At 33.6% G+C, this 19,078-nt stretch overlaps 1 protein-coding gene across 5 annotated transcripts in view; it reads left to right on the top strand.

The window, feature by feature from the left end:
- HGF (hepatocyte growth factor) overlaps nucleotides 1–19,078 on the top strand; it is a 70,354-nt gene that overhangs the window by 44,239 nt on the left and 7,037 nt on the right. For all 5 annotated transcript variants that reach the window (XM_033192970.1, XM_033192974.1, XM_033192972.1 and 2 more), the window contains 5 exons: nucleotides 5,215–5,317; nucleotides 8,651–8,784; nucleotides 14,446–14,484; nucleotides 15,716–15,812; nucleotides 18,599–18,673. In XM_033192970.1, the coding sequence (XP_033048861.1) occupies nucleotides 5,215–5,317; nucleotides 8,651–8,784; nucleotides 14,446–14,484; nucleotides 15,716–15,812; nucleotides 18,599–18,673 (448 nt within the window). The remainder of the gene's footprint in view (nucleotides 1–5,214; nucleotides 5,318–8,650; nucleotides 8,785–14,445; nucleotides 14,485–15,715; nucleotides 15,813–18,598; nucleotides 18,674–19,078) is intronic.

The raw sequence follows: 19,078 nt of genomic DNA, 5'->3' as shown, positions 1-19,078 counted from the left end.
AATAAAAATGAGAATGGGAATATTACAGTAGTTTGTCATAAGTAGTAGAGAGAAAAATGTCTCAGAGTTAGAAAAGAGGGCTGCTGCTCTTTTATATTTTAATGTTCAGGGAAGATCATACTTATTATGTTAACATATAAGAAGGAGCCAAGGGCAGTGAGGGAGCAGCATGTGCCATGTACATATATGTGTAAGAGTATTATAGATAGAGAAAACTGCAAATGCAAATGGTGTGAGATGAGGGAGTTCTGGGAAAGTTAAGTAAATAAGCACATCACTATAGCTAGTACAAAATAAGTAAGATGAAGAGTAGTAGGAAATGAGGTTAGAGAGGCAATTGGGCTAAAATTGTATCAGCCTTTCAGGAATTGTAAACGTTTGCACTTTTGCTCTGAAAGAGAAAGGACTCTTAGGGCTCTGAAAGGAGAAGTTATACAATCCGACTTAAGTTTTAACTGGATCACTCTGGCTGCATTCCGGAAAATAGCTAGAATTCTTGACAAGGGTTAAAACAGGAGAACCAATGAAGTGGTTGTTTCAATAATTCAGACTACAGATGGGAGTGACTTGACCCTGGTTGTTAGCAGTGTAGCTGCTGGATAACCGTGGGGTTTGAGGGAAATGACCATTGCATTTGGAAACATAGATGCCATCGAAGATAACTGTCTCAGGGAGCGGTAGTAAAGTCAGATTGAAATAGATTTTTAAGTCAAAAAATAATAGATGATGGTGAGGTTGCTGAGAAAAGGAAATGCTTATATCCTGCTGGTGGGAATGTAAATTAATTCAACCACATGGAGATTTCTCAAAAAACTTAAAACACAACTACCATTCAACGCAGCAATCCCATTACTGGGTCTATACCCAAAGCAATATACATTGTTCTGCCATAAAGACACATGCATGTATATGCCTGCAAAATAATCTATGCACCCAACCCCGGTGACACACAATTTACATCTAACAAACCTACCTATGTACCCCTGAACCTAAAATAATTTTTTAAAAAGGTAGATTTTTCAAAGAAATAATTCATTAAATATTAAAAATAATGTTGAGTCCTGGGAATTATTGATGTATAGTAAATTGAGAGTTATCCTTTTTAAATGATCATATTCTATTTCACATAGACTTAATTGTGATGGTCATGATCACAGTTAGCCCTAAATCATCCTTGAAATCCCAAGCCAAATTTAAAGCTCCATCTCATAGACTTACTGCCCTATGCATACTTCTTCCATCCTTTAACTTTTTCCACAATGCCATTGTTCATGAGCAACTCTGAAAAGAGAGTTGTAGAGGGAAGAGGGGATGAGTCTCTTTTCAGTCCGTTTCACTGTTCTTTTAAGGGTCAATTGGAAATAAAGTTGAAGTCAATGATTAAGGGAAGTTTGGTACCAGCTGAGTCTTCTGTGTTCCTGTCTCATTTACCTGAACATTTGTTAATAATTTGTGAGTGATAAAGGAAAATAATTATTTGATAAACTTTTGGTGTATATTAAGATATTTTATATACATATACATCACTTAAAAAGGATCAGGTAATAGAATATGAAAATTTTGGATTCTGGAGAGTAAACATGTTATTGCTTATCAGATAATTCATTCATAGGTGAAAATATTAGTTTTACAGAATTTAAGTAACTTTCCTAAATTCTCAAATTGGCACATTGGGATTAAATCTGACTCTCTTTACATTGGCCTTTTCATTCTTTCATCCTTTTTTCCTTTCATTCATTCTTTAACACCACATTATATTACTATTCTTTAACAATATATTGCACCATTGCACCTGATATATGCAACAAACTACTAGACTATGGGACAATTTAAAAATGAAGAAGCCATAGACCTTCTACTCAAGAAAAACACTGTTGGCTAAATCAACATTCAACTGTGGAATTTTAACTGTCAGTTATGTTGTTGTTTGACACTGCTGAGCTAATAGTATGTGTTGTTTTCTATATCTATAGAAAAATGTTTATATTTATATCTATTGAAAAATACCTAGATCTAAGTAGATAGATCTATGTAATGTTCTAAGTGGACACTTAGATGTAGGAATTTTTCTAAAAACAGAAAATATAAGTGCTACATATAGTTAGATGAGTGGAAACATTTTTCAAATCTTGCAACATCTGAATTAACATAGATATAAATATTCTTCCAACTGAATATTAAAAAACTATTAAAGAAAAATGAAAACTGAAATGACAGAATTTCTTTAAAATGTTGTAAAACACTACTTATGATATATACTATATATTACACACTTAAGGCAGTAAACAATATAATTTATTTAAATATTTATATTGATATCATAGAATGTATTTACAGTTATTTCAGTCTTAAAATATATTCTAGTGAGAGTATATACAGTCAGATACACAATCAGAAAATTGTACCCAAAAATCATCTGGATTTTTTTTCCTTCTCTGTATTAATGGTATACACATGATATATACATGGGCATATTTCTGTCTTTATTTCCATCTTTCTGGATATTATTTTTTGAATATTTAAAACCTTGACATTGGATAATAGTCAATACTATATGAAAGGGTAAATTCATAGAAGTGTCCTTTTCTCTTGCTTCCATGCCATTCCCTTTCTACTTTCTACTCACCATTGCAAGTAGATCATTAATTTCTTGTTTATGGCTCTTGTGTATTTTCTATTCTTTACTTTTTTGGAATATATGTGTAGGTTTGTTACATAGGTAAACTTGTGTCATGGGGGTTGGTTGTACAGATAATTTCATCACCCAGGTACTAAGGCTAGTACTCATTAGTTATTTTTCCCGACATAAAATCTTAATGTTGATGTAAATTTGTAGATGACTTTTCATAGTCAAATGTATAGTTTTCATTCATATAAAAATTAAGAATCTTAAATATAAAAGTTACTTTAAAAATTTTTGGTATTATTTAAAACTATAGAGTATTTTTAAAAATAGAATAATTCTTTTTAAATTTGGAATGCAATATATAGATACAGAGAGAGAGATAAAATCTTTTAAATTTTATTTTATTTTTTTTTGAGATGGAGTCTCGCTCTGTCACCCAGGCGAGATTGCAGTGGCATGATCTTGGCTCATTGCAACCTCCGCCTCTGGAGTTTAAGCAATTCTCCTGCCTCAGCCTCCTGTGTAGCTGGGACTACAGGCGTGAGCACCACACCCAGCTAATTTTTTATGGTAGAAATGGGGTTTTGGTAGAAATGGGGTTTCACCCCATTGGCCAGAACTCCTGACCTGAAGTGATCCACCTACCTCACCAATTTTTTGGTAGAAATGGGGTTTCACCACATTGGCCAGAACTCCTGACCTGAAGTGATCCACCTACCTCATCCTCCCAAAGTGCTGGGATTACAAGTGTAAGGCACAGCACCTGACCAACTTATATTTTTTGAAGAACTTGATTTCTGACTGCATTTATTTTGATTAAAAGTATGAACAATATGGCTGGGCATGATGGCTCATGCTTGTAATCCCAGCACTTTGGGAGTCCGAGGTGGGCGGATCACTTGAGGTCAGGAGTTTGAGACCAGTCTGGCCAAACATGATGAAACCCCATCTCTACTAAAAATACAAAAAATCAACCAGGTGTGGTGACGCATGCCTGTAATCCTAGCTCCTCAGGAGGCTGAGGCAGGAGAACATAAATTGCTCAATTAAAAAAAAGAGAAACAGAAAACCTCCTGGAGCATAGTAAGAGACACAGGAGTCAGTTTAAAGTAGGTTCCATTGGCCAAATTTGGAACAATTTGAGCATCAAAATGAATAACAGGAATAGATTATATATCATATGAAATAAAAAGAAAATCCCCATGTCCACATTTCATTTACTACTTCTACAGCTAGTGCTAGAACTTCTACTACTAATACATAAATACATGGGGTAAAGGAAAAAGAAAAATTTTTATTTACAGAAGAATGCTAACTAACAAATACAAAGAAATGTTAGAAATAGCAAAGTAACCATTTTACCATCAGCATGACAATAAGTGTTTCATGCAAAATTCGTTGACGTATGCCTAAGCTATTTTGTGAAAATTTGATTGGCAATAGGATATTTATTCAGACTCAAAGACCCCAACTGATTTTTTGTTAAATACAAAGAGGAGTTTTTCTTTTGCACCACTTAACCAAGTGATCAAACACATCACCTGTGATGGAACAAAGTGACATCACGTACCACAAGATGTTATGCTCTAAAAAGGACAAAGCACCACTGATGCAATATTCCTGTTAAATATCTTTAACTTGGTTTTATTCATGAGAAAATAAATCAAACAAACTGAAGTTAAAGAGCATTTGTAAAACAGCTGACTTGGGTGACTCAGAATGTCAATGTCACAAAAGACAAAAATCAAAACATAAGGAATGTGACTAGTAGATGAATGTTTGTTATATTACTTTTCTATGGAATGAAATTTTTCAGAAGAAAATATTGGGAAATACATGTGTTATTCTAAAAATTCTTATTTCTTTGCTGTTCCAAAGTGCCACTCATTTAAATTATTTTGTTTTTAAATTATTATTTGTTATATTTGAATTTGCGTAAACCCTTATTTTGATGAAGATATTGGGCTTAAAATAAAGATATTTTAATCTGAGATATTTGAGTACTTTTGATTTGTACAGATTTCAAGTAGTTTAATTTTCTTTTTTCTTTTTTTTTTGAGACGGAGTCTTGCTCTGTCGCCCAGGCTGGAGTGCATACTTTTGATTAAAAGTATGAACAATATGGCTGGGCATGATGGCTCATGCTTGTAATCCCAGCACTTTGGGAGTCCGAGGTGGGTGGATCACTTGAGGTCAGGAGTTTGAGACCAGTCTGGCCAAACATGATGAAACATGATGAAACTCACTGCAAGCTCCGCTTCCTGGGTTCACGCCATTCTCCTGCCTCAGCCTCCTGAGGAGCTGGGACTACAGGCGCCTGCCACCACGCCCAGCTAATTTTTTGAGTTTTTTTTAGTAGAAATAGGGTTTCACCATGTTAGCCAGGATGGTCTCAATCTCCTGACCTCGTGATCTGCCTGCCTCGGCCTCCCAAAGTGCTGGGATTATAGGCATGAGCCACTGTGCCCGGCCCTTTCAAGTACTTTAATTTTTATGTTGATTTCATGATTCCATATACTTGTAAAAAATGTTTTTATTTTATCTGCCTTAATAGTCGTTAGACTTATTTCTGTATATTTTATGTCTAGATTGTTATCGTGGGAATGGCAAAAATTATATGGGCAACTTATCCCAAACAAGATCTGGACTAACATGTTCAATGTGGGACAAGAACATGGAAGACTTACACCGGTGTGTAAATTTCTTCCTTTCAAATATATAGAATGTAGTGATACCAACAAATTGTATACTTAGATATGTACATTGCTATTTCTTTCTATTCTTTTATATATCATGGTAAACTAATAAAAACATTAGATTGGTTTTGCTTTACAACTCATCATAACATTGTTTATGTAGCAAACTTTTAAATATACAATTCAAGTTAGTAGATATTTATTGAGCAGTTACTGTGTGTTCTGTACTGTAATTGCTATCATGGAGAACATCAACAAAAAGTGGTAATATGTTAGTTCCAACCTCTAAGGAGGAGATGGTCACATTGACAAAATAATTACATAATTTAATAAGAGTGTATAATTAAGTGGCAAATCTGGTGTTTGAAATAGTGCATTTTATGGGATTATTGTTTTCATAGTAATTGATAGTAATTTATGACAAATCAATGAATAATCACTCATATATAATTCAAATATCTAAAATACTAAACCTTAACTATTAAAAATGTGTAATGACAGGTTTCCTTATGAACTTTGATACATAAAATGTTCCAATAATTACAGGAATGTATAGACAGAGAAGGTAGCATCTACTCAGCCCTAGCAATAGTGCTAGTGTTTACAAAATTGTGAAAGCAGTATGACATATAATTGTGACCCAAAGCAGATTTTTCGTAAACATCCCAGAGTATATGCACTAGAATAAAAGAAAAAACAAGTTACAGTCATTTGATGGAGTGCCTGCTTTACCTAAGTTATGCCATTTGACCACCATAATCCTATAGGAAAGATTCCTATGTATGGATAGGAATTTAAGGGCTCAGAGAGATGGAATGACTTTGCTTCAGTCTTTTAAGTTCCTTATTCTCTTCCAAAATGTACTCAATAGGGGATTATATTGTTTCAATTAATTTACTTCACACAAAAAGGATAGTTCTAAAATAATGCTGTCCAATATAAAGATAATGCAACTCACAAATGTAAGCGACATATGTTCTGTTAAATTCCTAGGAGCCACTTTTAAAGAGGTAAAAATAAACAGGCAAAATTAATTTTAATATATTTTATTTAATTCAATATATCTACAGTTTTTCATTTCAATATGTATTTAATACAAAATAATTAAACATATCTTTTACATTATATTCTCATGCTGCATATTCAAAATCTGGTGTCTGTTTACACTTACAGCACCTGTCAATTTGGACTGGATCAATTTCTTGCTAGCCATATGTGGCCAATGGCTACTATATTGACACTGTAGTTTTAGGACTTCAAAGAGCAGCAGAGTTCTGTCCTTCTAGATCTCCCACTCTAGTGTGGGATGCAAGCAAACAGGAAATGCCATATGAACACTATGAAAGATAGCATATTTTATGCTATGGGAATGCAAAGAAGTGCCTACTCAGACATAAGTGGTCAGGCAGCCTTCTTAAAGGAAGGGAAATTGACTGGGATGTACATGATGAGTAGGAATTGGGCAAGGGAAGTAGAGGAGGAAGAGGACATTAGACACAAGAAATTGCATGTGCAAAGGCCAAAGCATTAGGTTATTTGAATATAGGAAATAATTGTGGTTAGACTGAAAGAATGTAACTTGGTCAATGTCCACAGAGAAGGAATTCACAAAGTGAATTTTTTACATGTTTATTTTTACCTCTTTACAACACCATATAGAGAGTCTTGTAAGCTCAGTTAAGAAATGTAAATTTTATCCTGAAGATTAAAAGGATTTATTAAATAATTTTAAATAAGAATTGGCATGATTAAAATAAATGCTAATTTCAGCACTGCTATTTTTTAAAGCATTTTTAGAAACATGCAGTGGTGTGTGGGGCGGATTGCTTTTATGGAGTTGTGAGATATAATTGTTCTCATCTTCTTTCAAAAATGTTGCCTTCAGTGATTTTACATTAGAAGCTTGAAATTTTCATGGTAGAAGTATTTACATGACAGAAATCAGCAACAGCTACAAACGAGGACTCCTCCTCTTCATCCTCAACATACACATACCTCAAAGTACCAGTTGGTAAACTTTTACCAGCATGCCACTGAAAATATGGGATATATTTACTTAGAAACTATCAATGGGTCCCTAATAATACTTAATTCATCAAGTTTAGGTTTGACTTTTGGAAACAATTTATAGGAAATTGATCAAGGATTAAGTCACATGGTACCATTTTGGCTTAAGGACAAACTTTGTAAGTAGGAGATAGAGCATGGCGGTTTTGAGCACTGACTCTTGAAACAGCTGTGGGTTCAAACCCCAGCTCTAGTGTTTGCAACCCATGTGACATTACACCAATTAGTTGTCCTCTCTGGATTTCAATTTCCACAAATGTAATATGGTATAACCTTAAAGACTATCTCATAAGATTGGTCTAAGGTTGTATCTATGAAGAACCTACAACACAATCTGGCATGTAATAAGTACTATATGTGTTTACTATTATTTTTGGTCCAGAAAAATGAACCTTGTTCTGGAAATATAGTTCAAGTTTCCATGTTCAAGCTTTTTAAAGTTTTATTTAAAATGACACATTAATTATATTCAAGCATGGTAGCAATTAATAACTGGAAACAAATTCAGTAAGATGCATAGTTTTAATGACTTTTATGAGCAGTCAGAGTGACCATGTAGAATTGACTTCATTCATGTTATTGAGGTAAATGTAAATATTGATGTTACATGAATGAAAATGGCCGTATAAAATAATTTACAGTAAATTTACAATCTTTGCTTTTCTTTTGTAGTAAATTGTTAAGATGTAAATTAGAAATAAAGTATTGCTCAATTATCTGTCAGAAACTAGTATTTTATAACCATATGACCCGTATAATTTAGAATGTTAATTATTTAATTAACACATTATTAATTTCAGTATATCTTCTTGTACTCTGTCATAGTGGTATTGCTAGTGATGCTTCATTTGTATCTAAAATGTAAAAAAAAACTTGTGTAATAGCTTGTATTTTTATGTACTTTATAGTTTTAATCTTTGCCATCTGCTTGCTTTAGGCAATGTTTCTCTTATTTCTATGCACAGAAGTATTGTTACCATGCCACTGGGATTCTCAAATAGAGGCAAAATCACAAAATCTAATATGCCAATTATGGAGCCCTCTTCCAGATTTCCAAGTTAGAGAGTCTGCTTCTAAAGTGTAGGAACAACAGCAGCAACAAAACAGACCTCAAACAAAATAGATAAAATTCATCCCAAGTAGAAGGTTATGCTGTATCTACAGTGAAAGTAATGTGCTGAGATTATATCTTTTTGTAATATTTTGTGTCTCTTGGATGGAATGAGCATCTTGTGATATGCAAAGCCTGTTGTTTCCGCAGTCATATCTTCTGGGAACCAGATGCAAGTAAGTTGAATGAGAATTACTGCCGAAATCCGGATGATGATGCTCATGGACCCTGGTGCTACACGGGAAATCCACTCATTCCTTGGGATTATTGCCCTATTTCTCGTTGTAAGTACAGTTAGGGATTGGTGTCTTGTGAAATATTTTAAATATACTACATTTCATCTAAAAGTTGTAAATAATATAGGCGGTCTGGCATTTATTCCCAAATGAGGAAACTCTCCAGAGAGCAACACTCACAAATGCACACAACACACACGCAGACACACCACATGGTCTCTTTCTCTCTCTCCATCTCTCTTATAGATAAGAAGAGATTTAACATTTTAAAGGAGATTCTCTTTCCTCAGAAGATTTCCATTTGGATTCCAAAAGCGTTCATTGCCACAGTTCTAATGTGACTGGGCTAGAAATATCTCCCCACTCCCCAACACCAATACTACCTGTTCGACTTCTGAATATAGCAGAGCTCTCAGCAAAGTTCCCAGCCCACTAAAAGAGCCATGAGCAGATCTGAACTAGTGGTACTTCTATTTCCTTCTCAGTTCTTTAACTTAAGACTAAAGAAGAGCCTGGAGTTTTCCACCTAGTTACCTGATTCCCAGATGGCTTTTTAAAAAGGATATTAGTGCATAAAATAAAAGTTATATAAAAAACATGTAATACCTGTTTGACATAGTTCATATAAAATACATGTCTGGTATAATTCATGTTAAAAAGTCTCTAGATATCAATAAGAAAAGGATGTGAGAACTCAGGAGAAAAAAAGTAGAAAATAAGTCTTCAAGAATATAGCTAATAAATACATGAAAAGACATTAAAATGTATTAATAGGAAAAAACAATTAAGACATGAGAAGTCACTTCTACCTGTCAGGTTAGCAAATGAAATGATTGTAAATATCCAGTATTAGTGAGGACCTGGGTAATCAGGCTGTCTCAATTCTGTGCTACTTAGAGTGTGAATTCAAAATCCTGCTTGGAAGTCAGTTTGATAAAATGTATCAAAAGCAGTAATAATGTTGACATAGTCAGGACTGTTGAGCCTCTGCACACCGACAGATGCTGTTCTGTGCATTGTAGCATGTTTAGTAGTATTCCTGGACTCTATCCACTAGATGCCAGTAGCATGACACCTGCCCCAAGTCCTGACAATCAAAACTATCTCTAGACATTGCCAATGTTCCCTGGAGGGCAAAGTCATTTCCACTGGTAACCAGTGATATAGAGTAATATGTATTGAGATGGAAGTATGTCTTAAATATGTTATTGAGTGAAAAAGCCTTTTTATAAAGCTGTGCCAGTAGAAAGAGACCATTTTACTATACTATGTATCTGTAACTCTATGTTTACAACAAACATCCTTTACCACAATGTTAAACCACCTTCTCTTTAGAAAGGAAATACTTTTATAGTTCGATAAGAATTTTAAGAATGTTTTTCTTGTGAGACCAGCCAGTAGTAGCAAGTACCTTGAGAACAGCAGCAAAATTGTCTACTCTAAAAAGAGAGATTAAATTGAAGAAATAATATGTTGCTTTTAAAAAACGAAATACAAACACAAGTCTATGTTTTTCTAGAATTTCTGTCAAATTAAAGCGGTAAATTTCACCTTAAATGGAAATAACAGTCGTGTTTTATGAAATTCTAGCGTTAATGGCAAACTTTTAAAATATGATGTTAATCAAGTCTACCTATAATTAAGACTTGGAGCTGCTCCATCTATTTTTAATAGGTTGGGAAATTCTCTATAAGAATAAATAACTAAATATATGCTTGCAAATAAATGGCATTTCTAATAAGTTTATTTTCATATTATCAGCCATGATCATAGCCTTTCAAATTAATTTGTTTTCCTAATGTTCTTCACTTTTCCCATATTAAGGTTGACACAGCCCCAATGTTAATACTAAAAGAAACACACCTACCTTTTCAGAGAATGCCTTACAAAAATATTTAAAAATTATTAAAAGATTATTATTTTTCTAAGTACTAGTTTTATAGCACTATGTTTTTGTTCAGTCTCTATGTTTAAGACTAATGGAGGCTCATAAAATAGACAATGGTGTAGGAAGAAGGAAAAAGGCAATTATCTGCCTTCTAAAACAGGTTATTTTGCTTCCTCTACAGATTTCCAGATTTTTTGAAGATCACAGCAGCTCCATCTAGCACACATGCATGGTTAACAGTGAAATGTCCTGTAGAATCTCAAGGCACTGTGATTTGGTTTATAATCACAAACCAAGGGAGCCAGGACTCTAATAATTTACAAGTTTTCAAAAAATTTTTTCAACCAATATTTTTAAACTAAAAGTAATGTGCTGTTGAAAGATTTGAGGGGGTTACTAGTATTTGATTAAATGCTATTGCAGATGAGTCATTTTATTTCAATGTATACCACACATTAATTTCAATAAAGATTTTTACACTGTCATTTTTCTAACTAATATTTATAGCCAGGATTTATTTACATTTTCTCCCTGGTGAAAGGGTAATAATATTTATCTTTAGAAGATTTGAGTTCTTATTATTTATATAACTGCAGAGACTGTATAAATCATTTTCACACTGTAAAATTCTCTTACAAAATATGTAAAGGTTTTTATTCTTTTTTCTAACATGCTTACAAAATACTATTTTACATGTTTTTAAGTTTATCAAATATGCAAACATAAAAATGAAGAGATGCCTATATGATGAGTATACACAGACATAGTTGGTATACTATTTTAGAAAAATCTTAATTAACTACCAAGAGCGTAGTGGTTAACAACTTCAGTCCACATTTCCTAAGAATGCCAGACCCATCACTTTTAAGTATCTTGGGCAAGTTACTAAACCCACTTAGGACTCATATTTGTATTTACAATATTTTATAATAAAAGTGCCTATTATATGGGGCTATTGTTAACAGTGTCTGTTGCATAGTAAACAGTCAAAGCCTTAACTTCCATCTCTGTTTTTATTTATTCATTCATTATTGTTAATTGAGCTGCTGTTGTGTACAAAGCCATATTTAACAGACTACATTTATAAAAATACAAACATTGCTTCTTAATTTCAAATAGTTCATAATATAGAAAGGAGACATTTATGTAAACAATTACAAAGCAATATAATCATGTAATATGTATATATTGACAATATATAAAATGAGAATGTGAACATAGATTTCTTCATGGAGAAATACATGATGTTTGTAAACTTTTGAAATTGAGTTAAATCCACTTTAAGAAGAGTGGGAGAAAGTTTTCTTTATGTTTTTAGAAAAAGTCCATGTTTGGTTCTGAGGCCATACAAACACACACACACACACACACCACACACACACACACACACCCCTACTCTTCCATAGGTAAAACTTTTGTCATTGACGTGTTTTCTCTCTTCAAATTTAAGTTGAATCAATAAAAAATAAGTATTGTATCACATATATTTTTTAGACATGAGTCTGAAACTAGTGTGGTATAGATAGTGTAGTATAGATAGTGATGAAAGTAAAGTGAGAATAGTATTTGGTAGTGAAATGGAAAAGGCCTAGAAAGTAGTTTTTCAAGTTTTACTCCAGGTATGCAACAGAAAAACCTAGGATGCTTGCTAAAAGTTAAGAGTCCAGCTACCAACCCAGAATCCCCAGAAATTTAATTTTAAAAGATATTTCAGTTTATGCTAAAGTGTGAGAAATATTTGGATTAGAGAAAGGAAAACATATACATTACTATTAATTATTAAAACCCCAAATTTATAGTATCTACAATTTTTTTTTTTGAGACAGAGTCTTACACTGTCACCGAGGCTGGAATGCAGTGGCATGATCTCGGCTCACTGCAACCTCCACCTCCTAGATTTAAGCGATTCTCCTGCCTCAGCCTCCCAAGGAGCTGGGATTACAGGTGCCTGCCACCACACCTGGCTGATTTTTTGTATTTTTAGTAGATTCAGGGTTTCACTAGGTTGGCCAAACTGGTCTTGAACTCCTGACCTTGTGATCCATCCGCCTCGGCCTCCCAAAGTGTTGGGATCACAGGCGTGAGCCACCGCGCAAGGCCATATCTACAAAATTTTAAAACTAAATATATTGTAAGATACAATAGTTAACTAAGCACTTTGTTGACCTATTAGCTTAATGCTTACAAATAAGAGATTTAATATACAAGTAAAGATAGAACAGTCTTTCTCATCACAAAATAAGAAATAAATATCTACTTATTTAACATTTTCAAGTATTTGACTTATGTGGAAAACCAATATCCTTGATGTTTTTGTTACCATAGTCGGCCCCAATCTTAACTCATACTTATGAACTAAAACACTGTCCTCAGCTGACTGACAAACCCTCCTCTAGGATAAGCTACAGGGCAAGAGAAATGATGAATTTTGTATGTTCACCATTAACCTATTCATTTAAAATATCTAGATCTGGAAACTGAGCATAAATAAGTATATATTAATTCTCACAACTATCATCATAAATAACAATCACATTGGTGTCTATTACAAAGGAATCCATATGCATTATTGGTTTGTTGCTGGCTTATTTGAGCTCAGGGCATTTCCAGGGATTAACAACCATCTGGGTCTAAACACTGCCTAACTGAACTCTATGCCATCAATTCTGAATAGTCAGACATTAAGCTCCAGGAAATGTCTTGTGTCTCATTCATTACAGCATAAGTATTTCAAAATCCTCACATCTTCCAAGCCTTTCTCTTATTTGTGGCAATTAAGCCCCAGTAGAGATGAAAAAGTAGTAAGCTACAGGTTTTAATTAGAATTAAGTTGTAGTTTTCAGTGTTCTGTTTTTTCCATATTTTTTTACTAGCATCTGGAAAAAACAACCCTTGAAATATTCAATTAACAAAGCATAATTATATAGTGTTACTCCTCTTTTTCCACTAGTGACATTGATTTCTATCTTCTAGAATCCTTGCAGAGATTTATGAAGTTTGTGTAGTTGCAATTATCCTTAACCATATAAAACTAAAAGTTTTCAGAAAAAAAATAAATGATTCAAATTACAGAAGCAAAATGGCCTATCAATATGAAGAGTCCAAGTAGACAATAATGAACATGAGTGCTATTCAATGGAATGTTCATTGTGTAGGATGTTGGACATCCTGGTGGATCGAGGCAGCTCCTTGATGATGGCAATGTAATTCAAATGGCCAGTGATCATTAAAACACACACCTGAGAGCCTCCAAAGTCACAAAATAGGGCTCTGCTCATATCACCTAGTACCAGAGGGCATATATTTACAATATTATCCAGTAAAAGTGATGCATAATTACTCAAAAGAGTTTAGATTTCATCTCTGAATAAAATGTCAAGAATTTTAGTAAATTGGCCAGATGTGGTGGCTCATGCCTATAATCCTAGCACTTTGGGAGGCTGAGGCAGGTGGATCATTTGAGGTCAGGGGTTTGAGACCAGCCTGGCCAATATGGTGAAATCCCATCTCTACTCAAAATACAAAAAGTAGCTGGGTGTGGTGGTGTATACCTGTGGTCCCAGCTACTTGGGAGACTGAGTCAGGAGAATCGCTTGAACCCGAGAGGGGAAGGTTGCAGTGAGCTGAGATAGCGCCACTGGACTCCAGCCTGGGTGAGAGAATGAGACTCTGTCTCAAAACAAACAAACAAACAAAAACAAAAAAGAATTTTAGTAAATTATTGAATTCATTGATACTTGGATTTTAATATATATTTGGTTTTATATAACAGATACATGCATGTATGAATTATGTATTTATCTATACATTTATTTTTACAGGTGAAGGTGATACCACACCTACAATAGTCAATTTAGACCGTAAGTAATCTTTCACAATGTGAAGTATATTCTGAGTCTCTCTCTGAGTGTCAGAAATGTCATTATTTCTTTCAAAGAAAATTATCTATATTAGCTTTCATTATAAAAAGTTAATCTATTTAGTTTTACTTTTTAAAATATATTTTTCTATGCATAGGTGTAAAGGAGTTTCAAAGGCAACTGCATACTGAATATGAAAATTCAATTCTCTTGCAAAAAATCTATAAGATGGTATCTGTGATTTTGAAAAGAGTGTTTATATTTATTTCTAATTTGGGGCACAATGTATATAATGGACCACCTTTATATATACCATGCTTTAATAAAATTAGGATGCTGAAATCAGGAAGAATGAAACCCGAAAGTTGGAAAGTTATTCAGTGCCTCTCTTCTACTCTATTTGTAAACATCTCTGCAGGCCCTACAGTCCAGTGGGCATGAGATGACACAGTCTGAGATATTCAGTTAATCCTCAGTTTAAGAATCTGTTGGCGGCCACTTGTATTTTATTTTCACATATCTCTTGAGTTGAAGGAAGTTACTCAAGTGTTTTTGATTTAAAATACCACCTGCTGTGCCCCAGGCTCAGGAAGCAAAGGGAAATCTATTCTAGACCGTGGGCAGAAGTAGAGAGGATAAGGTGAGGAGCACAGAGAAGGGTCAGGAAAACATCTACTCCAATGAATTTTGTATTATGTCTTTGGACATAAGGATTTGAATATAATAATTATATCCTTTGGATATGATTTCAATAAATCAAATGTTGGTAAGACATATCGAATAAATCTACAATCTAACTGTACAAATTCAGAAGTAATATCCAAGTAAAGCTTGGTTTTGTTTTTTTCACTGAAGCTATTGATTTCTACTGACCTTTAGAAATAATCATTGTAAATAACTTTGGTTTATTTTATGTTGAAGGTGGTGAGGGATTAGATCTGAGGAGCTCCGTGTTAGTGGATTGCGAGCAAAGCCACTGTCACTATCACGGCAATCCTGTCTGCTTTGAGTTGATTTGTTTTTCTGAGTTACTCAACTTCTTAGATGAGGATGGCAAGTGTTAAGGGCTTAATATAATGCTGTGGTCATATAAAACTACTCTTTCTCCAAACTGTTCTTTGGACACAACAAGAATAGTTACATTTGTCTAATTATCATTGCATTTAAGAAAACTAAGAGGCACTGATTATTTCAAATTCCTATTTTAAAATGTTGTTTGGTCCTCTTTTAGATCCTGTAATATCTTGCGCCAAAACGAAACAGTTGCGAGTTGTAAATGGGATTCCAACACGAACAAATGTAGGATGGATGGTTAGTTTGAGATACAGGTAATTATTAATAGATGCAAATCATGCATATCCAGAATATGTGCAAGAGTCATATTCCCCAAAATATGGACACATGTGGTCATGAAGGCTGTAGCCTCTACAGGGCACCTGGGTGAGGCAGTAAAAGAGGAGCCTGATCACATTCTGCTTACCAAACTGTAAGCTCCGGACTGCAATCTGTGCCTCCAGAGGTAGTGCCTTTTTAAATCTTCACAAAGGTCCCATATGTGTTGGCATTGTCCCTGATTCCAAGGGACACTTTGGTTCTGATTAAGCAAAATACGGAGGACCTATGGAAGCCCTATTATTACCATAATAGTTATTATACTTGTTATTAAATTTCCAATCTAGAATATTATGGGTTTATTTTCTAATATGTTTAGGCATCATCATGTCAAAACATTTATTTTTGTTTTTAATTTCTGACTTTTTCCTTGTCAATCAAAAGAAAAATGGCAATTTTAAATTCTAGAGCATTTTATCATTACAAAAAGGCCAATAGTTAAATAGTCGTGGTATTACTATAATCAGTGGGGATACAAAATTCTTGACATATCTATTTCTCAATGCTCTTAAGAATCAATGATATGTTCTACATAAAATCACTCTGCAAATCATGTTGTTAGAGGAAATTAAGCTTAATAATTATGTCATAAGAATTAACAATTGAAAATATAAGTTAACTTAAAAATCTGATCTTACAACTTTCATATACTACATATATTATTCCGTATGTTAATCGGAATGCTAAAATATTTATGTTTTGGCTCTCTCTATCAGAACCTCGCCATGCAACACACCCCAAGGTACATCTGAATTTGAACACATCATCTCTTGTTTTCTAGATACCTCACGTTTCTTCCTCCAAGCCTTTATTCTATTGTTCCCACAGCATATTGTGGCTTTCTTCCTCCATGTTTTATGCCTGAAAATTATTTCTCCTTCTTCAAATTTCAGCCTAAATACCCTCTCTTTTAGAATACCCTCCTGTTCCCTCACCCCTAGCCTCCTAGAGTAGAGAAAAAAAAAGTATGTGTGTTACTATTATTAAATCACAGTGACATTAGAATAGAGACAACTTGAAACGTAAGTCCTTTTATGAATAAACCAATTATTAGAAAGCAAGAGTTTATATCATTTGATATATGTGACTTTAGATGACCATAATGTTGTAGGAGATGGCCTGACGTTCTTTTTTAGTATACCCTTTTCTCAAGGAATGGCTCATCAGATTTTACAAATATTTATGCCAATAATTGTCGTATAGCTGTCCTAAGTGTGTAGTACTAAAACAGAATTGTGAAACTAACCAGAATATTAAAGCCGAGTGTGCAGTATGAGGATTTAGTAAAGACTTTAGAATTCTGTTGGAGTGTTTAATTTTCTTAATTATAGAAAATATTTCAAGAGGCCAAGTGTGGTGGCTCACACCTGTAATCCCAGCAGTTTGGGAGGCTGAGGCAGGTGTATCACTTGAGGTCAGGAGTTCAAGACAAGCCTGGACAACATGGTAAAACTCCATCTATACTAAAAATACAAAAATTAGCCGGGCATGGTGGCGGTGGCACATACCTGTAATCCCAGCTACTGAGTGAGACTCTGTCAAAAAAAAGGAAGGAAGGAAAGAAGGAGAAATCTTTCAATAATCCACATTTGAGTTAATTGGTGATTCTTTGCTTTTCTTATAACCCCAGAGGATAAAAGAAGACATATATTAATACTTCTAAAGTATTTTTTCTAGTAAGAGAATTCACAAGGATACTCCTTTGGTCATCTCCATTTTTGGAGAAGCAGGTGAAGCTATTTTTCCATCAGATTAGAGTACTGTAAATTTTTAGTTTTTTTCCTTTATAAGTCCAAGTTCTTAGCAACTACAGCTGCTTAGTTATTCTTCCAAAACTCATACTGAGAAGGATAGAAATTAAAAGTCAATATATATTCTTATCCTCCTGTGTGGTAAAGGCCATAAATAACTGTGGTCTCAGTCTGGGAATCTTCTAGTATTACCCTCTGAAGCACTGAACATCTGTACTCTTTGGAAATGTAAATTGTGAAAAGTTGTACTTTTTCCATGTCTCTGCCAAAAAAGAATGGATTTACAGATTTTGGATACCATCAAATAAATGTACTAGTACTCATCATACTCTACAAATATCTTACAATTTCCTAAATGATTTGCCTCGCAAAATTGTTTTACTTTAGAGATGAAATATTATATTCCTGATCTTATACTGGAGAAAGTAATTTATTCAGATTCAGTTACATTTTAAGTTAATATATCAAAACTACATAATGGTAGTAGAAGAAGGAAATAGTGCACAAATAAAATTGCTACCACTGGATGGTTTTCAGGGTTCAAATAGAACTCAACTTTGCATTTTTAATAAGGAAACACTGAATTTAAAATAGGTTCACAGTTTTAAAAAATTATAATTATTCTATGTTTGTAGCACATACTTTCCTCATAAGGATAGATGCACATACACACAAATGTGTATGTTCGGGATGGCTATTGATGTGTAATAACTGAGTTCTTTAGACTACACAAAAGTAAAATTGATTTCATAAATTTGTAGTCACATTATGAAAAAAAAGTTCTAATGCTACAATCACCAAGTATCAACCTTCAGATAAAAGAACTTCTCATTTTATCCCAATTGGGTTAATTTATATATTTTCTTCTGCAGTGCATTTATTTTTAACAAATGGAGCCACAAGCTTTGCATTAATTGGCAGTCACTCTTTCTGCACAGATGTTACTTGTTTCTCTTTCCTCTTTTTCACAGAAATAAACATATCTGCGGAGGATCATTGATAAAGGAAAGTTGGGTTCTTACTGCACGACAGTGTTTCCCTTCTCGGTAAAGTATTTTTAAAACTAGTATTATTTTGAGTCTTTAAAATTTATATGTCTTCCACTTTGCTCTTAAGGTTATAATATGTATTCATTTTACAGAGATTCACCAGTGGGGTGAACAAATTATTTTATTTTTAGAATTTGCCTTACAAAACTTACTTTGACTTCACTGATATTTATAAGACACTACTTCAGTTCACCTCTTTTCACAATTAGCATTACTCTCAGTTGGGGAAAATTTTTGCTAGAATTATAGTAAATATTTTATATCCCACCTTTCTACTTGTACCCTATATTTCTAGATATAATTCTTTTTTTTTCTAAATTAGCAATAGGCTTTTTCCAATCCTCACTGCTTCTTTCTCTTGTAGAGTCAGCCTCAGGATCATCCTGGGCATAATTTTCAGAA

This window comes from Trachypithecus francoisi, unplaced genomic scaffold (assembly GCF_009764315.1).
Source record: "Trachypithecus francoisi isolate TF-2019V2 unplaced genomic scaffold, Tfra_2.0 Lachesis_group4, whole genome shotgun sequence".
In the NCBI taxonomy this organism is placed as follows: Eukaryota; Metazoa; Chordata; class Mammalia; order Primates; family Cercopithecidae; genus Trachypithecus; species Trachypithecus francoisi.
Note: the sequence above shows the minus strand (reverse complement) of the source record. Positions and strands in the feature narration are given on the sequence as shown.